At 41.1% G+C, this 23,169-nt stretch overlaps 3 protein-coding genes across 6 annotated transcripts in view; all 3 read right to left on the reverse strand.

Moving 5' to 3' along the window:
- LOC114661090 (parvalbumin beta-like) lies at positions 1–21,656 on the reverse strand. Of its 2 annotated transcripts, none has more exons than XM_051933381.1 (5): positions 21,503–21,656; positions 3,446–3,513; positions 2,604–2,736; positions 390–499; positions 1–183 (listed from the first exon to the last, which is right to left on the reverse strand). In XM_051933381.1, exons 2-5 carry the CDS (start codon positions 3,504–3,506, stop codon positions 161–163), a joined length of 327 nt encoding a protein of 108 aa, XP_051789341.1. In that variant the 5' UTR covers positions 3,507–3,513; positions 21,503–21,656; the 3' UTR covers positions 1–160. The 2 variants fall into 2 exon arrangements, with proteins under 2 accessions (XP_051789341.1, XP_028670047.2); XM_028814214.2 differs by lacking the exon at positions 21,503–21,656 and adding an exon at positions 4,805–5,058.
- The window catches only part of LOC114661093 (parvalbumin, thymic-like), a 42,690-nt gene continuing 32,375 nt past the window's right edge, over positions 12,855–23,169 (reverse strand). The window contains exon 5 of the mRNA XM_051933386.1: positions 12,855–13,102. Coding sequence (XP_051789346.1) covers positions 13,077–13,102 — 26 coding nt within the window. The 3' untranslated portion in view covers positions 12,855–13,076. The remainder of the gene's footprint in view (positions 13,103–23,169) is intronic.
- LOC114661091 (parvalbumin beta-like) overlaps positions 16,701–23,169 on the reverse strand; it is a 21,762-nt gene continuing 15,293 nt past the window's right edge. The window contains exons 2-5 of one of the 3 annotated variants that reach the window (XM_051933383.1): positions 20,144–20,211; positions 19,302–19,434; positions 17,090–17,199; positions 16,701–16,883 (exon numbers count right to left, since the gene is read on the reverse strand). In XM_051933383.1, the coding sequence (XP_051789343.1) occupies positions 16,861–16,883; positions 17,090–17,199; positions 19,302–19,434; positions 20,144–20,211 (334 nt within the window). In that variant the 3' untranslated portion in view covers positions 16,701–16,860. The remainder of the gene's footprint in view (positions 16,884–17,089; positions 17,200–19,301; positions 19,435–20,143; positions 20,212–23,169) is intronic. The other 2 variants (XM_051933385.1, XM_051933384.1) reach the window with 2 other exon arrangements.

The following is a 23,169-nucleotide window of genomic DNA, read 5'->3' on the forward strand; positions in this document are numbered from 1 at the left end:
TTCTCTATTGGTTTATTCATTTATTTGCATTGTAAACAATAAGCAGCGACATTTACAAATGTCATTTAATGTACAAAAAAGCACAATTCGTCAATTAGTCAATAAATAAATAAATAGGGGTCTTCAGTCTTACAAAGTGTCAGTCGGGCAGCGGGCAAGTTTACTTCACCAAGGCCTGGAACTCTGCAAAAGATGAGTGGCATAGATGAGAATATAGAAATTTTCTGTTTATTATAAACATTATACTAAACTTTTCTGTTGGATTATTTTTCCTTTTTTCTAATATGGATTGATCTGAATACTGTATTTAGAGGTAACAGGTGGATTCTTTTCATTTTGGTCCTCAGTTTACTGTTATGCTGCATTTATGAAGTTAAATCGATGGTTACCTTCTACTCCGATTTTGCCGTCACCATCTGAATCGCCTGCAGCCAGGAAGGTTTTAGTCTCGGCATCAGTTAGAGCTCGAGCACTGGACTGGAAGTTCTGGAGGAACAGCCTGCAAAAAGAAGAAAGCCCCGTGAGCAGGCATGCTCTTTTTCTCTTAAAAAGCGCCTGAACGCGAATAAATTTAGATGAAAAGAAAACAAAACGGAGAAAAGCTGGCAGCTGGCCATTTCGATCTGGTTGGGTCTTTTGAGTTCTTTACTGTGTTTTCTCATTCGGCACACGATCACCGACCTCAGAATAGCCGTAGGTGACCAAATTAGACCACCGGCATCCTCAGTTAAATTTATAATGAGTTCTTCGAAATGATTTCCTGCATCGATATACAGACATGAATTTATAAGATGTCGATTTCCTCGTTTGATAAAATGCGGTATAATGTGACTACTTCTTACGGTCCATAAGGATGAATGTTTTGGTGATCCACTGATCATTTCACCAATCTATTTATAAGATGTGCCTCGTGTGACCCAAGTGTGGCAGCAGTTGTTTCAGCTTCACAGCACAATTAACAAACAAATAACAAACATCGCATTCGTCTTAAGCCACTGAAGTTAACTCACTTAGGTCAATTCCATCCATCCATCCATCCATTTTCCAACACGCTGAATCCAAACACAGGGTCACGGGGTTCTGCTGGAGCCAATCCCAGCCAACACAGGGCACAAGGCAGGAACCAATCCCAGGCAGGGTGCCAACCCACCGCAGGACACACACAAACACACCCACACACTATGGACAATTTAGAATCGCCAGTCCACCTAACCAGCATGTCTTTGGACGTGGGAGGAAACCGGAGCGCCCGGAGGAAACCCACGCAAACACGGGGAGAACATGCAAACTCCACGAAGGGACGACCCGGGATGCAAATCCTCTCCTCTTTACTGTGAGGCGCCACCATGCCGCCACCAATGTGTTTCTTCTCTGATTACATTTCTACTAAATGAAAGGTGCTATCAATTTTGTGCTACAATTTACTTGTAAAACAAACGCAGCAATAATTTATTATTTCGTTCCGTTCTTAGGGTTCTAAAGGGATATTTGGAAATAGAGTGATGAGCTTTAATTATTGGCAATATAACACACGAAAAAAGAAGCTAAAAGCAAAGCCCAGTTGATAGTGAAAACTTTCAATGGACACACAAACACACATATGTCATCTGTGGACTAATAATCCTTCCGTCTTTAATTTACATTTATTTTTTGTCTGAAACCCTAACAACAAATCAATCGTTTTCATCTTTCCAGAATATGTCCGAAATTTACAGAATTTGTTTGAAATAGCACTCTTGTGTTTTGAAATCACTGCTTTCTCCCACGACCAATTACTGTTGGAACGAGAGTGTGGCACGGTGGAGCAGTGGTAGCGCTGCTGCCTCGCAGTAAGGAGACCTGGGTTCTCTTCCCGGGTCCTCCCTGCGTGGAGTTTGCATGTTCTCCCCGTGTCTGCATGAGTTTCCTCCCACAGTCCTAAGACGTGCAAGTTAGGTGCATTGCCGATCTTTGTTCCTAGTGTGTGTGTGTGTGTGTGTGTGCCCTGCTGGCGCCATGTCCGTGGATTTGTTCCTGCCTTGAGCCCTGTGTTGGCAGGGATTGGCTCCAGCAGACCCCGTGTTAGGATATAGCGGGTTGAATAATGACTGGAAGGAGAGTAAAGGCAGCAGAAGCGAAGTCGAGGATTGCAGTGTAACACTTTAGGCGCTAGGGGGCTCTGTGAATAACGAATCACCCTACAGGTAAGATGAGCAATAAATTGTTTCAATTAGTACGTAACATTTAAAGATGGCTGGCACCTTTATAAAAAGCATCGAATTGGAAGTTTCTGGCATGCTCTTTTTCTTCTAAAAAGGCGCCTGAGCGCGAATAAATTTAGATGAAAAGAAAAAAAAGGAGAAAAATGGGCAGCTGGCCAATTCGATTTGGTTGTGTCTTTTGAGTTTTTTTACTGTGTCTTCATTCGGCACAAGATCATCGACCTCAGTAGTCATAGGTGACTAAATCAGACCACCGGGCTCCTCTGGTGAACTTTTGAGCTATGAGGCGGCAGCTGTCTGTTTGCTTATAATCATCAACCCCTTCTATTGTGCCCCTTGGGGTACTTGTTATTGCTGTTGCATGTATTATGTGAACCCCAAATCCCCCCAATATCTGCTTACTTAAGCTCATCCTCCTCAATGAAGCCGCTGTGGTCCTGGTCCAAAATCTTGAAGACTTTCGCTACATCGGCTGCAGACTTGTTGGCCAGGCCGACCTGAGAGAAGAAGGTCTTGTGGTTGAAAGAATCAGCGGCTGCAACGGAAAGAGACAGTGATATAGTGACACCCTTGGCTTTGCCTTTCAAGGCCTCTTTCGAAGAGGACACCTCAACTGAGTGTTAGAGCAGCTCACTGAACGTGATCTACTTTAAGAGAAGGAGCAATTCAAGGCCAGAATAGAGCGAGGGGAATATAGGCGCATTTTAGAGCCGCTGATGGCACAGAAAGTGTACGTCACGTGGCCGGGTCACGCTGTCACACGTTTGGCATCACTTAAGTAAACTTACTAAGCAGTTTAATGTCTGAAAAGTTTAACCAGAGTCTGCAAGACTCACAAATAACAAATGTATAGAACTTGTCTAGGATAGAGAGTCCGAATAAATTTCGGGGCTAATACTTTCAGCTACAGAAGTGAAATGGAAGACACACTGCTACGTGTTTGCCTTCCTCAAAGCTGCGACATCTCGGATTAGGACTCGCGTCACATACACTCTCTTTAATATTCAAAAATCCACGTCCATGCTTAGGAAGCCTATCCTTTTCCAGTTTCATTAAGAAACGAACTTCTAAATAAAGAGAAGTATAGGCGAGGCGGAGTCCAAATAAACTGATAGATATAGTCAATGCTACGCCATTTTACTTCTAAATAACGTCCAGGGAACTCTTGCCAGAATATAAACTACAACGTGCAGCTGATCCTAGATCAAAATGTAAAAAATGACTCTAATTAAACCAGAATTTACCTTGGCAATTCTTGATTGCAGCAGCGATATCTTCGTCTTTTAGAAGTCCAGCGAAGGCCATGCTTACTCTGCAAGGAAAAGACATTACAAATAAAGCAGGTCTGTCAGCTGTGGAAAGGCACCGTAAGAAACGATCATTTATATGACACTCGTAAGTTCTAAGATAGATATAGATGTAAAAGGCACTATATGAGACGCAGACAATTTGAAAGAGATATATTAATATAAAGATAAAGACGTCATATGAAGACGTTATGAAATGATCACTTATATGGCTATCAAAAGTTGATAGATGTGAAAAGACACTATATAATAGACAGATGTGAAAAGCACTAGATAGAGAGATAGATATGAAAGACAATATTAAAAGATAAATATATGAAAGATAAGATATGAAATCATCATTTATATGACTGCTAGAAGTTCAGGGTAGATGTGAAAGACACTATGTGAGATAGATATGCAAGGCACTATATAATAGATAGATATGAAACACAGTATGAAAAAGGTCGATATGAAGATACAGTTTGAAGTAATTTTTACAGTTGTCACTTGGAAGCGATTAATACATTGATTTATCAGTAAGAAGTAATTATAAATTAATTTCTATATATTTAAAGCCTTTACTGATAAATACATTTCCTGTTTCCGTCTCTCGGGCGTATCTAACAAAATTGATTCCGACTGAGACGTCTAAAAAGAAAGAAAACTATATATTTCTAACGAGGCTGGATAGATAGATAGACAGATAGATGTACAAAACAGATAAATCTGAAAACATTTACAGTATAATGAATAGATTTGACACAAGGTCCTATTAGATAGCTATGTAGGATACATAAATAGAGTAACGTGCATGAAAGGAGATATCCAATAGATAGATTTTTGTTAGATTTCGTACATGTTCTCATTCCTAGCTGTTTCTCGTAAGCCTCAGCAGATGCGGAGCGCCACCTCTGGTCAGCTCGGTCACATTGACAGGATCAATAAATTCGCGCAGCTGTCTCTAACTTCATCTTTTGGCAGGCGTCTAATAAGCCTCAAGTCAATATGCATAACATATTTTATTATTTAGATCATGCTTTCCTTCTCACTAAAGGTCAATGGCTGACATCTATTCAATTTTTATTTTACGCATATAATCTCGTCACTTTTGTCATTTTAGACAAAATCAGCAAACTAAGCACTATGTACTCTTCATGAAAATAAAACTTTTACCCTTTCTTTTTTGCCCTTGCTTTTCCTTTGTTTATTGTAACGTTGCCCCCTTTTCCCGTTAGCTGTACTGATCTGCTTTTGGACCCTCTCTGCTCCGTTCAAGGCAAGCAGCCCACCCTGAGGGCAGATATTCCGACTCACCTTCGGTTAGAAAGAGATAGTGAAGAAGATTTACGAGAGACTGCTTGTCCTAAGAGTTGGGACCCAGACTTCAGAAAGCTGTCCTGTGAGTGCGCATGCAGGGAGGGGGGTCCTCTTATATGTGCTTTGGGAAGCCCTCCTGTTCTCGAGTGGGTGCCCGGCTCTGGTTTCAAGACATGCCAGCTAAACAGATTGTTCAAATAATATGTCAGAGGAATGTGAGGGGCCTCTGTCCTCATCCCATATAAGTAAAATTGTCGCAGGATGCATCGTGTTCCCATTTAGCGCTGTTTACATCCTAATTCTATCCTCGTCAAAAATAGCATCCAGACGAGAGTGCGCCTCCGTCGCTCATTGTCCAAAGCAGCTCCTTCGTTCCACAGGCCGACGCCTGCTTTTCTAGCATGATTTTCATTCATTACTAAGAAATAGCAGAGATTTTTTTTTATTAACCCACGTTATCTATCTTCAATTAAATATTAAAAGTCTTTTATCCACCCTAGCACCTCGACGAGTCATTTTATATTCGTGAAATTACTGTTCGGTTCTTGTTAAAGGCTTTGGGAGGCAATGAAAATTAAATGTTTCCATTAACATTAGCATGGACGTTTAATTATCTAATATGTTTTGTTTGTTATAGTTATAAGAGGATGCTGCAAAATACCTTGCCCTGTATTGTTCACAGCATGAGATTACAGTAAAAGGCCATCTGAAAAGTTTTGTCCACAGCCCTAGCCCAACGAAGCACAATTTCTCCAAAGCGCCTAATTGTCCTCACTTCTGTCGCCTGCGGACGTAATTCCGTTTTTTCTTAAATTCTGTTGAAGTGCCTTGAGCATGGGAAAGGCGCTATATAAATAAAATGTATTATTATTACTTTATGCGACATGTTCAGTTACACAAATTAATTTATTTTTAATCTGAGGTTGGCATGAAAGCTGTTCCTGTCTTTTCCGTATACATATCGGAGATGATTAGGATGAACAAGATTTACAAAACGGGACACAACTCATTAATCTAACAAGTGTGGTAGGGGTCCCCGCGTTGTAGTTTCCTGTGAGTTATAAATATATATATATATATATATATATATATATATATATATATATATATATATATATATATATATATATATTCGAAGATGAGGGGGTGTTCTTCGAGGTTCGAGCGCAATCATCACATGGCCAGCTGATTAAAGCAATGCATGGCATTAAAACGGAATGTCTGGTGACCCCTTGCAGAGCTAATGGCCTGCAAAAAGCGCTCTTCAGAGACAAATGTGATTAAATGTAAATGATAAATGCGCAGCCAAGGCAAGTCACATGCAGGGACTGGGAATTCGATGATTAATAAATCACGAGACGGTGCTCGACACTCGAAGCTTATACGCACTTTTCCTGGTCTCCATTTGCACTAAATAGTGGGAAACAAAACTACACGTGTACTGAAAGTGGATCTGTCTGGGCATCTGGACAACAAATTGCGAGAAACTATAGCATAAGGGATCCTAAGCAAAAACAGGTGCCATACAGATAAACAAAAGCCCCTCACAAGTAGACCGGGCTGCGTAGATATGCGGCGCATAGCGCGTAAGTTTGCCTTTTCAAATCAAACATTTCCAATTGCTGGGCCACCTCTGACCGCGGCCGGCGCGACCTTTGCTCAGCCCATTTATTCATCAGCAGCGTGGACAACTTTGCGGTAGGCCGTCGCGCGTCCTTTTGCGCGTGCAGGCCGACCACCAAGGTGCTGTAGCGGCGCGCGCACTACAACGACGCACCCCCTTGCTGTTAAATCTTCTCTCATGAAATTCATCCAACTTAAACAGAAACGGCGCAGTTCCGTCATCTGCTACTACGCGTGACCGTTGTCTTCATAAGAATGACTTATGATCGCTTTGAAATCATTTCAGGTTTTTCTGTCCGGTGCCTTGCAACTCACGACGAGTAAACCCACACATGTGAAACGCCGTTTGACTCGTCTTGATGTCCATACTCTCGAAAGTAACGGTTCCTTAATGGTACTTCACAGTGCGGAGTCCTCGTGGAGTCATTGCTTATCAAAGAACCGTTTAATTCTGGGAAGGTTTTTTTTTTCCATATTAAATTGTTTTTTGAGGTTAAGGTTCCTATAATATGTGGATAAAATTAAACACTCGAGGTATAGGATGCTGCCAAACTAACCCTAACCCTAATAATAGTAGAAAAAAAAATCTTTAATATGTAGGCTACATAGAAGGACACAAACAGATTAAAAAAAACCTGAACTTAGCCCCTGTGTCATTGTATGCAGCAAGAGTGCTTTAAAAATCAGGAGCACACTAGTATTTCACAGATCTGTTACCATCCGTTATTTATTGTATCAGAGATCTGAATAAATAAAGGGTCTTTCCGGAACCTTCATGTGGATGGTTCTTTTGGGAACCAGAAATGTTTCCCTATTGCATCACTCTGAAGGACCACTTTGGCACCTTCATTTATAGATCGGGACAATGCTAACTTCAACACTTATCAAGGGTTTAGCCCCCTGTGGTTGACAAATCCCCTTGAAGTCTCACAAGGTCAACCAGCATTTGTTCTGCCTTTGGAGTTTACATGCCGTCGATCAACAAGCATTAACAGAATGTTGAAATGGCAGGAATTAGGGCGGAGCTTCAGAACATTGGGGTGGCGTTGGGTTTGGGGGGCATGGAAGCCTAAAGTGCATTGGACAGGTGAGGTGGGTGGCTATCATTGATCAGAGGCTGGATGCCATGGGCTAATCACATAATGACACCACTGGTTTAGTTATGCAAAACATTGAGTTTTTTGGGACCCCCCCCCCCCTATATTTTTGACCCTCATTGTTAGGTCATTTTTAGACCCGATTTTGTGCAGGAAAATTACCTCCTTATGATAAAGAGCAAGCCAATAGGTGTCTTCAGCAAAAATGACCAGAAGGACATGAAGTTGTGCAAGCCACATTAACTGACCCCCTAATGGGATATGAGGGGTCAAAGGTACTCGTTTTCACAAAACTTTAAAAAATGGGAACTGGTACTATAGGCCTATGGAGTGTGATTTTAAGGTTGCTGATCATGAGTATGATCATATTTATGATATTTGATTCAAAGCCAGTGGTCCGAACCCTCAAAGAGGCCACTCCCAGAAGGTTAAAAGTGACAAATTTCAAACATAAGCATGTGGGGTGTTGATTTTGACTATTTCAAGGTCACTGAGTGTGAATCTGAGGTTATTTTTGATTTTTGAGCCATTACTAGGGACATAGCCCTCTGTGGACCTATCAGATTGTGAAAAATGATCAACTTCTATTATGGTCGAGAACATTTAGACTTTAAACATTAAAACTGAAGCACGCATTTTAATATTTCAAATATGCGATGCAACTCGGCTTGTTTATTATGCACTTCTACTCCATGAAGTGAATCCCTACATTTCTTATGAACACCCCGAATTAGGGCAGTGTATGCTAATTCCACTTTTTTATTCACTTATTATTCAGCTGACGCCTTTAACCAGGGTGACTTCCAACCAGGGGTTTAGCAATGAACTCTGGGTCCTACACATAAGCAGTCTCTGTGAGCTCCTTCTTCTCGACCCATGTTCGTCACACGTTCTTTTCATCCCAGGCTTCGAGGGTTCCCTCACCCAGTGGGCCCTCGGTAATCATTACCCCTCCCTCCCCCCCAATATGACGCCCATGCTTCCAACATTTGAGATACGACTGATGACATTCCTGTTGTATTTTTTTCCAATTGGGACAGAGGTAGGTGAAGTGACTGGCTTATGGTCACACAGTGCCAGTAGCAGGATTTTAACCCACAAAGCTCAGGGTCTGAAGTCCAAAGGGTTTTGTTCTCTGTAGTTAATAAGCTACTCGAACCCGCATCTGGCCCAACTACCTCTTCTACTGAAGTCTGTGAGATATTCCTCCACTTTTTCCGTAGCAAAATTAAAGATCTAAATAATTCAAGTAACATAAATACATAATCTGTTTATATCTCTCCCTGCTTTCCCACTCCATCCAGCTCCTTCTCTAAGTTCTCACCAGTCACATCTGCGTTTGTTAATAACCTGCTTTGTAAGATGAGGCCGACTACTTGTGTACTGGACCCCATTTCCAGCACACTACTTAAATCCTGCTTTCATGCCATAATCCCGACTGTTACAACAATAAAAAACTCATCCCTTGACACTGGCTCTGTGCCGCTCACTTTAAAATCGCTTCTGTAACCCCAGTGTTAAAAAAGTCTGGTCTTGATGCTGACAATCTTAACAATTTTCAGCCTATTTCCCACTTACCTTTTCTGTCAAAAGTTCTTGAGCGTGTTGTAGCCTCCCAACTCACCAATTACTTAACCTCTAATAATTTGATGGAACCCTTTCAGTCTGGTTTCAGTGTGAAACTGCACTGCTACGGGTAACCAATGATTTGCTTATGGCAGCAACATGGCAGCAGACTCTGGACAAACCAACATATTAATTATATTAGACCTCAGTGTAGCGTTTGACACTCAGGTCAGACATGACATTCTATTGTCCAGAATGGAGAACATGCTGGGTATCTCTGGCACTGCCCTCCAGTGGTTCAAGTCCCATCTGACTGATAAGCAAGAGTTTGTTAGTCTTGGCAAAAGCAGATCTAGCTCAGCGCCAGTCACACAAGGAGCTCCTCAGGGCTCTGTCCTCGGCCCTCTGCTTTTCTGTATTTACATGCATCCCCTTGACCATATTATCCGTAGCTATGGACTGGGTTATTATTTTTACGCAGACGATACTCAATTCTATTTCAATGTTAAAAGTGGAACTTCATCAGAGCTTTCTTAGCTCGCAACCTGCCTGAAATTAAAACCTGGATGGAGCAGAACTCTTTAAAATGAAATTGCAACAAAACTGAACTCCTGCAAATTGGGACTAAAGTGCAGCTTAATAAAATGAGCTCCTACACAGTCCATCTTGGCGGTGATCTCATCAGACCTGCCTCTACTGCAAAGAATCTTGGTGTCATTTTTGATTCCTCCCTTTCATGTTCTGCCCACATAAATCACATTAAGAAACTTTCTTACTTTCACCTCTGTTACATATCCCGTGTTCGCTCCTTCCTCTCCTTTTCTAATGCTGAGAAACTCGTCCATGCTTTTATCACATCCCACATCGATTATTGTAATTCTCTACTGGCAGTTGGTGCCCCTTCTAATCTTATATCACACCTCCAGCTTATTCAAAACTCGGCTGCAAGAGTCCTTACTCGAACCAGCAGCAGCGAGCACATCACACCCATCCTGCTTCACCTTCACTGGCTCCCTGTGTCTTACAGGATCGAATATAAAATCCTTTCCTACCGCCCACTAAGGTCCTCTGATTCTGGTAATCTTGTTGTACCCCACACTAATCTACACTCCATGGGTGACAGCAGGGCCTTCAGCTGTATAGCGCCCAGACTCTGGAATGACCTACCGAAATTAATCAGGTTAGCTGACTCCATGAATTCTTTTAAAAAACAACTCAAAACTCATCTGTTGAGTTTGGCTTTTAGCTCTACTTGACTTTATCACCCTTCTCTCAGTTTACCTCTGTGTCAAGATGCTCATGTAACCTGTGTGTGTGTGTGCTATGCCATCAATTATGTTGTCTGTTAGGCTTTTTCTCTGAATTTACTGTCTTAATCTTCTTTATTTATTTATCTGGTTTAGTACAATGCTATATACTGTATACCCTGACGTTCTTTCTTAAACTCTGTGAAGTGCCTTGAGCATGGGAAAGGCGCTATGTAAATAAAATGCATTATCATTATTAGTTTGTGAGGTGCTGTATAAAATAAAGTCATGATTGGTATGGTTAGTGTAATCAGGCTTAAGTTGGCAGCTCGCCTTTGGGTGTCATGGGATTTTCTCATATTATGGCTTATTTTAGTGCAGGACTGATAGATAGATAGATAGATAGATAGATAGATAGATAGATAGATAGATAGATAGATAGATAGATAGATAGATAGATAGATAGATAGATAGATAGATAGATAGATAGATAGATAGATACTTTATTAATCCCAAGGGGAAATTCACAAAGTGTCCAGGAAACGAGTCCACATAAAAGAAAGTGGTAGGAGTGATCAATGAAATAGAGAAAAAGGTAGAAAGATAAAGTCGTACACGGAGCTGCTGGAAAGGCTGCCACTCGTGGCGGCACCTGAGTCACAAAAAAGCAAAGTTAAGATACCAGATCAGTTTCTAAAGGCTCTATAGTGGCGAGTATCTGCATTGTAGATATTTCAAGCCATTTTGCATTGTTTTCTGAAGTCCAAAGCCTTAACAGCTACACCACGCCACAAATTGTCATCCATTTTAAATTGATTTATGCTTTCTCAATTTCCCTGTAAATCTAATTCAGGGAAGCTGCATAGAGAAAAGTTCTGGACGGGATGGCAGACTCGCATTTACATTCAGTTGACCACCAAAGCAGTTCACCATCATATCTGACAGCATGTCCTCCATCATCATCATGTACAGTACATAGCGCCATCTCTGTGACACTTTACGCAGAAAACACGATTGTGATTGGATTTGAATCTGAACACCTAAGCAACAGAAGAAAATGAAAAATTAAAACAGTGACGTAATTAGAGGTAGATATTTACTAATGGAGGTCATAAAACAGCGGTTCTCAAACTGTGGGGTGCGCCCCCTTTTTTGTAGGGAATGTTGCCATATGTGGCAAAATTTTAAACTTGTAGTGGTGTATCGGCAGCAAAAAATATAGGAATAAATTTTATTAGGGTTTCAAAAAAAACATCGGGGGGGGGTCGTGATTAAAACTGTTATGAAAACTCGGGTCGCAAATACTTAAAGGTTGAGAAACGCTGCCATAAAGAGAAGTTCTGGAAAGACCTGACAGCACAACCGCTTACCCTAACTTATTAGAAACTAGCCATCCGCCTTGGATCCGCCCACGTAGTAGTAAAACAGGACAGTGAGGATCACCCTGCCCGGCTCCCCACTCCTGACATCACGCTTCCCCCTGCCCACGGCCCGCAGCTTCTGTCTCGGATTAGCACGAATATATCACTCCTGCAAGCAATCTGTGATTCTTAGCATGATGAGAGAAGTTGCAAAATCAACCGGAATGTTCAAGCAAATTATAGAAAAAAAAGCCAGATCTAAATCCATTAAGTAGTTCTCTCATTCGCTAGCTAAGTGGAGGTAAGGTACACGTCCCGAGGCTGGTGCGTGAGTGAGGAGTGAGGTTTTCTCTGCCATGTTGTTGAATTTTTTTTCCAGGTTTTGACCAATTCAGTAGTCTTTTCAACGACTCTTCATGCTGGACATTATACAGGGAAGCTCCCCCAACTCTTTTTCTGGGTTTTTGCCTCTCTATTGTATTACAACACGAACAGAGGGGAACCACTTGATCCATCACCCCACCTGGATGATGCCATGGCAGCCATCATTGTACCAGTACACTCACCAGGGTTTGAGAGAGATAAGGCAGTTAGCCAATAAGGGACAAGAGATGTTTATGGGGCCAAAATGGAGAAGACCATGATGGGCAATTTAGCATCGTTAATAACCATGGAGAATCAGGACCTTGGTTTTACTTCTCATCTGAGAGACAGCACCATGTTACCTCCACAGTGTCCCCGTCACTGCACTGGGGCATTGGGATCTACACACAGACCCCCTACTGGCCTCACCAACACCTTCTCAACTTTAGATTCTTCCTAGATGGTCTCCCATCCAAGTCCTGGTCAGGCCCAAACATGCTTACCTTTCGGTAGATGACCTGTTCTGAAGTGCAAGTGATAAGCCAAACCCCCCACCCCCCCCCCCCCCGTGACCATTAAAGTGAACTCAGCTGGATGGTGAAGTTGGATGGATGGATCAGTGCCAAAAGCATTTTTAACTTAACGTGGCCATATTGACATCTGAAGAGGACACTTGATGTTGATAGAGAGCGACAGAAAGTGTGTGGGGAGCCTGGCTTTATACCCACAAAGCTGGTTTGGGTTTAAAGTTTCAAAACTAAACAATCAATCACATACAAGTATTCACATGTTTTTGCAGCATGTTTATTTAATCCTTGTCTGCCACCTTAAGTGCAATCATCATAACCATCCACATGCAGAGAGAACAGGTGGTGTGGAAATGTAAAATGGCAGAAAAGGGAAGAGGAGGCAATAATGAGCAATCTTCAGAACCTGCAGTTCAGTTTAACAGGCTTGTGAGGCCCGGGCACAACTGCCAGGTCCAGCTGCATTTTCCACTCATCTTGATGATTTAAGTGTGCACTAAGGCAGTGAATTCTACAAAATGTTACATAGTTTGATGTTAATCTCGAGTTGTTACGATACTATCTATCTATCTACTACGTCGTTATTATTATTCATGTTCAATAAAGGCTGGCTGGTTGCGTCGCAAGCAATTAAGGCTCCTTGGTCGGTCTGAGTGCGCTTGTACGGTGAGTGTCGAATGCACATGTACCAATGCTGAGAAAAAATAGGCCGCAACATTAGGCCTAATGTCGTCTTAATCCGGCACTGGGGACCACTTTGTCAAAGTCAAAGATATGAAGTACCTCTTATTCCTAACAGCCTCTTATGATAAATTCTTTGTGTTAGAACATATTCTTTTCTTTTCTGCTACATGTGAAAACTACTGTAACGACCAAAGGTGCAAAAAAGAAGAGTTGGCACAATGGCTGAAATAATAAATTAGTGATCCTGAACGTGGCTCTATAAGCACCTCCTTACCTTAAATGCCTATAGTATTCATGCTGTGATGCCCCATGAAGATGCCATATCACTGTAAAAAAATGGCTGTAAATGAACAATAAACTACTGGCTACGAGTTTTCATTACTTTCATGTTACGGCATAATTACTGTATGTTACAATAACAAAAGTGTTTATACAGGGACTTCACAGTAAACTGGGCCATAAAATTACTGTTATATGGAAGTATGCTTCTGGCTTTTGAATTACATTTATAATTTATTTCCAATTGACAGTAATTTTCACGTCAGGTGCAATAGCACTGCATCCCAGGAACCACAAATATCACTAAAACATAATGGAATTATATCACTGTACTTAAAATAGATCGGTGTATCTAACCTATAAGAGCAAGAAAGGTCAGTACAAATCATTAAATGCGTCCCAACATATTTCATGTTTCTTATTTCTGTTTATTTAGTTATTTCTTCCTTTAACTGTTAAGGTGACATCGCACGCAACTTAACATAAGCCCCAAAATGAAAACAGTCACTTCCACCCTTCAAAGTCGAGAGGGCGGGCTCCAGCGAGTTCTTTGTATTGATTGGTGAATTGTCAGTAGTGCGAACGTACACCTTCAGCCATGAAGCGCCACTTTTACAGCAGACACTTCAGTTTCAGGCTCCTTACGATGAATCCGAAATTTCTTCAGTTACAGTCGCCGCTTTGTACAGTCATTCTGAGTGACTTTTTCTTGCATTCTTGTCTGCCGCGCACAGTCGCAACTTTGAGCCGCTAGAGTCCCAAAGCAAGCAAAGTGCATGCGTCCTCTCTGCGGACGATTCACCAATCAGAACAATTTTACCCTCTAGAGCCCGCCCTCTCAGTTTTGACGAGTGGAAGTGACAGTTTCCATTTCGTGGCTTGTTTCATGTTGCGTGTGGTGTCCATGAAAAAAAAAATTAAGAAATAAATAGATACATATTGAAATATTCAGTTATGTATATATATTGAAAAATGCTATATATATATATAATATATATATATATTACAGTATATTATATATTTCTTAACAAATTTAATCATTCATGCTTACATTTCACGTTGTAAGATTAGATTAGATATGCTTTATTTTTTAAACTTGTAATTTATTGTCACATTTTGTGGTACTTTTATTTACTTGCGTATTTATTTATTTACTTTGTCATGAATATTATGGCAACACGATAATGCAGTGGTTGCTCTGTTGCCTTTCACCCAAGGAGGCTGGGTTTCATGTCATAGGTCTTCCCTGCCTGGAATCTGCATGTTCTCCCAGTGTCTGCGTGGGTTTCCTCTGGATGTTCCAGATTCCACCCACAGTCCAAACACATGCAAGTTAGGTGTATTGATGGTGCTATATTGGCCCCTGATTCATGTGTGTCTCTGTGAGTTCATCCTGTATATGACTGGTGCCTGACTTGTGTCAATATGGAATAGTGGGGAGGGGGGCTTCTTGAACTTTAGTCCCTGATCGCAAGCATCCAGCCCCATGTCAATCAGGACCTTCCTGCCTACCCATCCAATGAAGTTAGGTTTCTAACCCTTGATCTTGGAAAGTCCAGCTCATGTTCCTCCCATTCAGCATTCTAGTAGACTCCATGGTGGACCCTATTGTCAACAGTCCCCACCGTTCGTCATCAATGGAATGACATGTGTCTCTAATATATGCCATTTGGTATGGGATTTGTAAAAGCAGTGCTAATATTTGTGATGCATCATCTGTTGGAATGACAAATGCAATGTATTAGTCTCTGTTATATGCCATTTGTTATGGTATTTGTAAAAGCAGTGTTAAAGTTAGTGAGGTGCCATCTGTTAGAATGACAGATAAAAAAGCAACAGGGTGGACACATAGACATTTATTCATTTATTAAGGTGGATTCCACCACTGATGTATTGAGTGAGAGACTTAATCTGCAGCCTGTCCTTGTATTGTACAAAGGTGACAAATTTTTACAATGTCTTAAAATGAATTGATTTTATGCATCATGTACTCATATGGTTTTGCTTCATAAGTCAATTAATATGTCGCTGATCATATTTGGATAGTATATAATGCTGAAGCCAACTCTGATGGGTACAAAACAGGAACAAACCTGAAGAGGGTCACAGTCCACCTCAAGTCATGCGCTCACATAAGGAAAGTGAAACTGTTACTTGCGGATCCAACTTAAAGGCTACACATTGCCATTTGCCTGCACCCTGAATCACAAGAATTTACTAAAAAACAAAAGACATTACGGGGTCCTAATACCAGTGAGGCCCTATGCATTATCACCAAAATGTCCTTATTATATAACGATCTATTTATAGAAGCAGGATGGCTCATCTCAGCTCCTCTCATTCACACAGACTCATCCACACTCACTCACTAGCAACATGGCCAGTTAACCTAAATGCACATTCAAAATTCATTCAGGCAATGGCTAGGCCGGGATGGCAACCCCTAATTTAAGTGAAAATCACTAAACCAATGTATCACCCAATAAACAAAAAAATCAAAAATTAGTAGAAAAGGCTCCATATAAGAGAGATTGAAAAGGCAATATGTAACAGATTGGTACATAGTTATATTAGGCACTATATAATAGATGTATGCACAGACAGACATAGAAAAAGGACAAGACATTAAATGCACTATATACTAGATAGATATAAAAGGCACTGTTTAATAGATTGATAGATGGCATGTTCAAATCATTATAGTAAAATATATTGAGATAGTCTAATAAAAATATATCAAATGTCATATCATTATTTATATTTGTAGACTATATATTTTCATGAGCTGGCATCGAAGTAATATAGTGAATGTTTGACGCTGCCGCCTCTTAGCTCAAGCGTCGGTATAACACTTTTAGCTTCCTTAATGTCTATGTGCAGTTTTCATGTTCTTTTTGTGTCTTTGTGGGTTTAGGGTGGGTGGCTCTACTGTACACTGAATGCTCTGCCATTGACTTGTTCCTGCCTTGCGCCCGATGCTGCCGAGATGTGGGCTTTGGCCCCCCGTTATTTATATGGAGCGAGTGGAATACTCGCACGTCTAAGCCCTGCGGGTGTCCCCTCCGCATTCTGCTGTGCTGTACGAGCTCAGACCCACTCACAGGAACAACGGAAAGCAATACATTGAAATGACTCGCACGAGATCGTTCTCTATTGGTTTATTCATTTATTTGCATTGTAAACAATAAGCAGCGACATTTACAAATGTCATTTAATGTACAAAAAAGCACAATTCGTCAATTAGTCAATAAATAAATAAATAGGGGTCTTCAGTCTTACAAAGTGTCAGTCGGGCAGCGGGCAAGTTTACTTCACCAAGGCCTGGAACTCTGCAAAAGATGAGTGGCATAGATGAGAATATAGAAATTTTCTGTTTATTATAAACATTATACTAAACTTTTCTGTTGGATTATTTTTCCTTTTTTCTAATATGGATTGATCTGAATACTGTATTTAGAGGTAACAGGTGGATTCTTTTCATTTTGGTCCTCAGTTTACTGTTATGCTGCATTTATGAAGTTAAATCGATGGTTACCTTCTACTCCGATTTTGCCGTCACCATCTGAATCGCCTGCAGCCAGGAAGGTTTTAGTCTCGGCATCAGTTAGAGCTCGAGCACTGGACTGGAAGTTCTGGAGGAACAGCCTGCAAAAAGAAGAAAGCCCCGTGAGCAGGCATGCTCTTTTTCTCTTAAAAAGCGCCTGAACGCGAATAAATTTAGATGAAAAGAAAACAAAACGGAGAAAAGCTGGCAGCTGGCCATTTCGATCTGGTTGGGTCTTTTGAGTTCTTTACTGTGTTTTCTCATTCGGCACACGATCACCGACCTCAGAATAGCCGTAGGTGACCAAATTAGACCACCGGCATCCTCAGTTAAATTTATAATGAGTTCTTCGAAATGATTTCCTGCATCGATATACAGACATGAATTTATAAGATGTCGATTTCCTCGTTGATAAAATGCGGTATAATGTGACTACTTCTTACGGTCCATAAGGATGAATGTTTTGGTGATCCACTGATCATTTCACCAATCTATTTATAAGATGTGCCTCGTGTGACCCAAGTGTGGCAGCAGTTGTTTCAGCTTCACAGCACAATTAACAAACAAATAACAAACATCGCATTCGTCTTAAGCCACTGAAGTTAACTCACTTAGGTCAATTCCATCCATCCATCCATCCATTTTCCAACACGCTGAATCCAAACACAGGGTCACGGGGTTCTGCTGGAGCCAATCCCAGCCAACACAGGGCACAAGGCAGGAACCAATCCCAGGCAGGGGTGCCAACCCACCGCAGGACACACACAAACACACCCACACACTATGGACAATTTAGAATCGCCAGTCCACCTAACCAGCATGTCTTTGGACGTGGGAGGAAACCGGAGCGCCCGGAGGAAACCCACGCAAACACGGGGAGAACATGCAAACTCCACGAAGGGACGACCCGGGATGCAAATCCTCTCCTCTTTACTGTGAGGCGCCACCATGCCGCCACCAATGTGTTTCTTCTCTGATTACATTTCTACTAAATGAAAGGTGCTATCAATTTTGTGCTACAATTTACTTGTAAAACAAACGCAGCAATAATTTATTATTTCGTTCCGTTCTTAGGGTTCTAAAGGGATATTTGGAAATAGAGTGATGAGCTTTAATTATTGGCAATATAACACACGAAAAAAGAAGCTAAAAGCAAAGCCCAGTTGATAGTGAAAACTTTCAATGGACACACAAACACACATATGTCATCTGTGGACTAATAATCCTTCCGTCTTTAATTTACATTTATTTTTTGTCTGAAACCCTAACAACAAATCAATCGTTTTCATCTTTCCAGAATATGTCCGAAATTTACAGAATTTGTTTGAAATAGCACTCTTGTGTTTTGAAATCACTGCTTTCTCCCACGACCAATTACTGTTGGAACGAGAGTGTGGCACGGTGGAGCAGTGGGTAGCGCTGCTGCCTCGCAGTAAGGAGACCTGGGTTCTCTTCCCGGGTCCTCCCTGCGTGGAGTTTGCATGTTCTCCCGTGTCTGCATGAGTTTCCTCCCACAGTCCTAAGACGTGCAAGTTAGGTGCATTGCCGATCTTTGTTCCTAGTGTGTGTGTGTGTGTGTGTGTGCCCTGCTGGCGCCATGTCCGTGGATTTGTTCCTGCCTTGAGCCCTGTGTTGGCAGGATTGGCTCCAGCAGACCCCGTGTTAGGATATAGCGGGTTGAATAATGACTGGAAGGAGAGTAAAGGCAGCAGAAGCGAAGTCGAGGATTGCAGTGTAACACTTTAGGCGCTAGGGGGCTCTGTGAATAACGAATCACCCTACAGGTAAGATGAGCAATAAATTGTTTCAATTAGTACGTAACATTTAAAGATGGCTGGCACCTTTATAAAAAGCATCGAATTGGAAGTTTCTGGCATGCTCTTTTTCTTCTAAAAAGGCGCCTGAGCGCGAATAAATTTAGATGAAAAGAAAAAAAAGGAGAAAAATGGGCAGCTGGCCAATTCGATTTGGTTGTGTCTTTTGAGTTTTTTTACTGTGTCTTCATTCGGCACAAGATCATCGACCTCAGTAGTCATAGGTGACTAAATCAGACCACCGGGCTCCTCTGGTGAACTTTTGAGCTATGAGGCGGCAGCTGTCTGTTTGCTTATAATCATCAACCCCTTCTATTGTGCCCCTTGGGTACTTGTTATTGCTGTTGCATGTATTATGTGAACCCCAAATCCCCCCAATATCTGCTTACTTAAGCTCATCCTCCTCAATGAAGCCGCTGTGGTCCTGGTCCAAAATCTTGAAGACTTTCGCTACATCGGCTGCAGACTTGTTGGCCAGGCCGACCTGAGAGAAGAAGGTCTTGTGGTTGAAAGAATCAGCGGCTGCAACGGAAAGAGACAGTGATATAGTGACACCTTGGCTTTGCCTTTCAAGGCCTCTTTCGAAGAGGACACCTCAACTGAGTGTTAGAGCAGCTCACTGAACGTGATCTACTTTAAGAGAAGGAGCAATTCAAGGCCAGAATAGAGCGAGGGGAATATAGGCGCATTTTAGAGCCGCTGATGGCACAGAAAGTGTACGTCACGTGGCCGGGTCACGCTGTCACACGTTTGGCATCACTTAAGTAAACTTACTAAGCAGTTTAATGTCTGAAAAGTTTAACCAGAGTCTGCAAGACTCACAAATAACAAATGTATAGAACTTGTCTAGGATAGAGAGTCCGAATAAATTTCGGGGCTAATACTTTCAGCTACAGAAGTGAAATGGAAGACACACTGCTACGTGTTTGCCTTCCTCAAAGCTGCGACATCTCGGATTAGGACTCGCGTCACATACACTCTCTTTAATATTCAAAAAATCCACGTCCATGCTTAGGAAGCCTATCCTTTTCCAGTTTCATTAAGAAACGAACTTCTAAATAAAGAGAAGTATAGGCGAGGCGGAGTCCAAATAAACTGATAGATATAGTCAATGCTACGCCATTTTACTTCTAAATAACGTCCAGGGAACTCTTGCCAGAATATAAACTACAACGTGCAGCTGATCCTAGATCAAAATGTAAAAAATGACTCTAATTAAACCAGAATTTACCTTGGCAATTCTTGATTGCAGCAGCGATATCTTCGTCTTTTAGAAGTCCAGCGAAGGCCATGCTTACTCTGCAAGGAAAAGACATTACAAATAAAGCAGGTCTGTCAGCTGTGGAAAGGCACCGTAAGAAACGATCATTTATATGACACTCGTAAGTTCTAAGATAGATATAGATGTAAAAGGCACTATATGAGACGCAGACAATTTGAAAGAGATATATTAATATAAAGATAAAGACGTCATATGAAGACGTTATGAAATGATCACTTATATGGCTATCAAAAGTTGATAGATGTGAAAAGACACTATATAATAGACAGATGTGAAAAGCACTAGATAGAGAGATAGATATGAAAGACAATATTAAAAGATAAATATATGAAAGATAAGATATGAAATCATCATTTATATGACTGCTAGAAGTTCAGGGTAGATGTGAAAGACACTATGTGAGATAGATATGCAAGGCACTATATAATAGATAGATATGAAACACAGTATGAAAAAGGTCGATATGAAGATACAGTTTGAAGTAATTTTTACAGTTGTCACTTGGAAGCGATTAATACATTGATTTATCAGTAAGAAGTAATTATAAATTAATTTCTATATATTTAAAGCCTTTACTGATAAATACATTTCCTGTTTCCGTCTCTCGGGCGTATCTAACAAAATTGATTCCGACTGAGACGTCTAAAAGAAAGAAAACTATATATTTCTAACGAGGCTGGATAGATAGATAGACAGATAGATGTACAAAACAGATAAATCTGAAAACATTTACAGTATAATGAATAGATTTGACACAAGGTCCTATTAGATAGCTATGTAGGATACATAAATAGAGTAACGTGCATGAAAGGAGATATCCAATAGATAGATTTTTGTTAGATTTCGTACATGTTCTCATTCCTAGCTGTTTCTCGTAAGCCTCAGCAGATGCGGAGCGCCACCTCTGGTCAGCTCGGTCACATTGACAGGATCAATAAATTCGCGCAGCTGTCTCTAACTTCATCTTTTGGCAGGCGTCTAATAAGCCTCAAGTCAATATGCATAACATATTTTATTATTTAGATCATGCTTTCCTTCTCACTAAAGGTCAATGGCTGACATCTATTCAATTTTTATTTTACGCATATAATCTCGTCACTTTTGTCATTTTAGACAAAATCAGCAAACTAAGCACTATGTACTCTTCATGAAAATAAAACTTTTACCCTTTCTTTTTTGCCCTTGCTTTTCCTTTGTTTATTGTAACGTTGCCCCCCTTTTCCCGTTAGCTGTACTGATCTGCTTTTGGACCCTCTCTGCTCCGTTCAAGGCAAGCAGCCCACCCTGAGGGCAGATATTCCGACTCACCTTCGGTTAGAAAGAGATAGTGAAGAAGATTTACGAGAGACTGCTTGTCCTAAGAGTTGGGACCCAGACTTCAGAAAGCTGTCCTGTGAGTGCGCATGCAGGGAGGGGGGTCCTCTTATATGTGCTTTGGGAAGCCCTCCTGTTCTCGAGTGGGTGCCCGGCTCTGGTTTCAAGACATGCCAGCTAAACAGATTGTTCAAATAATATGTCAGAGGAATGTGAGGGGCCGCTGTCCTCATCCCATATAAGTAAAATTGTCGCAGGATGCATCGTGTTCCCATTTAGCGCTGTTTACATCCTAATTCTATCCTCGTCAAAAATAGCATCCAGACGAGAGTGCGCCTCCGTCGCTCATTGTCCAAAGCAGCTCCTTCGTTCCACAGGCCGACGCCTGCTTTTCTAGCATGATTTTCATTCATTACTAAGAAATAGCAGAGATTTTTTTTTATTAACCCACGTTATCTATCTTCAATTAAATATTAAAAGTCTTTTATCCACCCTAGCACCTCGACGAGTCATTTTATATTCGTGAAATTACTGTTCGGTTCTTGTTAAAGGCTTTGGGAGGCAATGAAAATTAAATGTTTCCATTAACATTAGCATGGACGTTTAATTATCTAATATGTTTTGTTTGTTATAGTTATAAGAGGATGCTGCAAAATACCTTGCCCTGTATTGTTCACAGCATGAGATTACAGTAAAAGGCCATCTGAAAAGTTTTGTCCACAGCCCTAGCCCAACGAAGCACAATTTCTCCAAAGCGCCTAATTGTCCTCACTTCTGTCGCCTGCGGACGTAATTCCGTTTTTTCTTAAATTCTGTTGAAGTGCCTTGAGCATGGGAAAGGCGCTATATAAATAAAAATGTATTATTATTACTTTATGCGACATGTTCAGTTACACAAATTAATTTATTTTTAATCTGAGGTTGGCATGAAAGCTGTTCCTGTCTTTTCCGTATACATATCGGAGATGATTAGGATGAACAAGATTTACAAAACGGGACACAACTCATTAATCTAACAAGTGTGGTAGGGGTCCCCGCGTTGTAGTTTCCTGTGAGTTATAAATATATATATATATATATATATATATATATATATATATATATATATATATATATATATATATATATATTCGAAGATGAGGGGGTGTTCTTCGAGGTTCGAGCGCAATCATCACATGGCCAGCTGATTAAAGCAATGCATGGCATTAAAACGGAATGTCTGGTGACCCCTTGCAGAGCTAATGGCCTGCAAAAAGCGCTCTTCAGAGACAAATGTGATTAAATGTAAATGATAAATGCGCAGCCAAGGCAAGTCACATGCAGGGACTGGGAATTCGATGATTAATAAATCACGAGACGGTGCTCGACACTCGAAGCTTATACGCACTTTTCCTGGTCTCCATTTGCACTAAATAGTGGGAAACAAAACTACACGTGTACTGAAAGTGGATCTGTCTGGGCATCTGGACAACAAATTGCGAGAAACTATAGCATAAGGGATCCTAAGCAAAAACAGGTGCCATACAGATAAACAAAAGCCCCTCACAAGTAGACCGGGCTGCGTAGATATGCGGCGCATAGCGCGTAAGTTTGCCTTTCAAATCAAACATTTCCAATTGCTGGGCCACCTCTGACCGCGGCCGGCGCGACCTTTGCTCAGC

This window comes from Erpetoichthys calabaricus, chromosome 11 (genome assembly GCF_900747795.2).
Source record: "Erpetoichthys calabaricus chromosome 11, fErpCal1.3, whole genome shotgun sequence".
Classification (NCBI taxonomy): domain Eukaryota; kingdom Metazoa; phylum Chordata; class Cladistia; order Polypteriformes; family Polypteridae; genus Erpetoichthys; species Erpetoichthys calabaricus.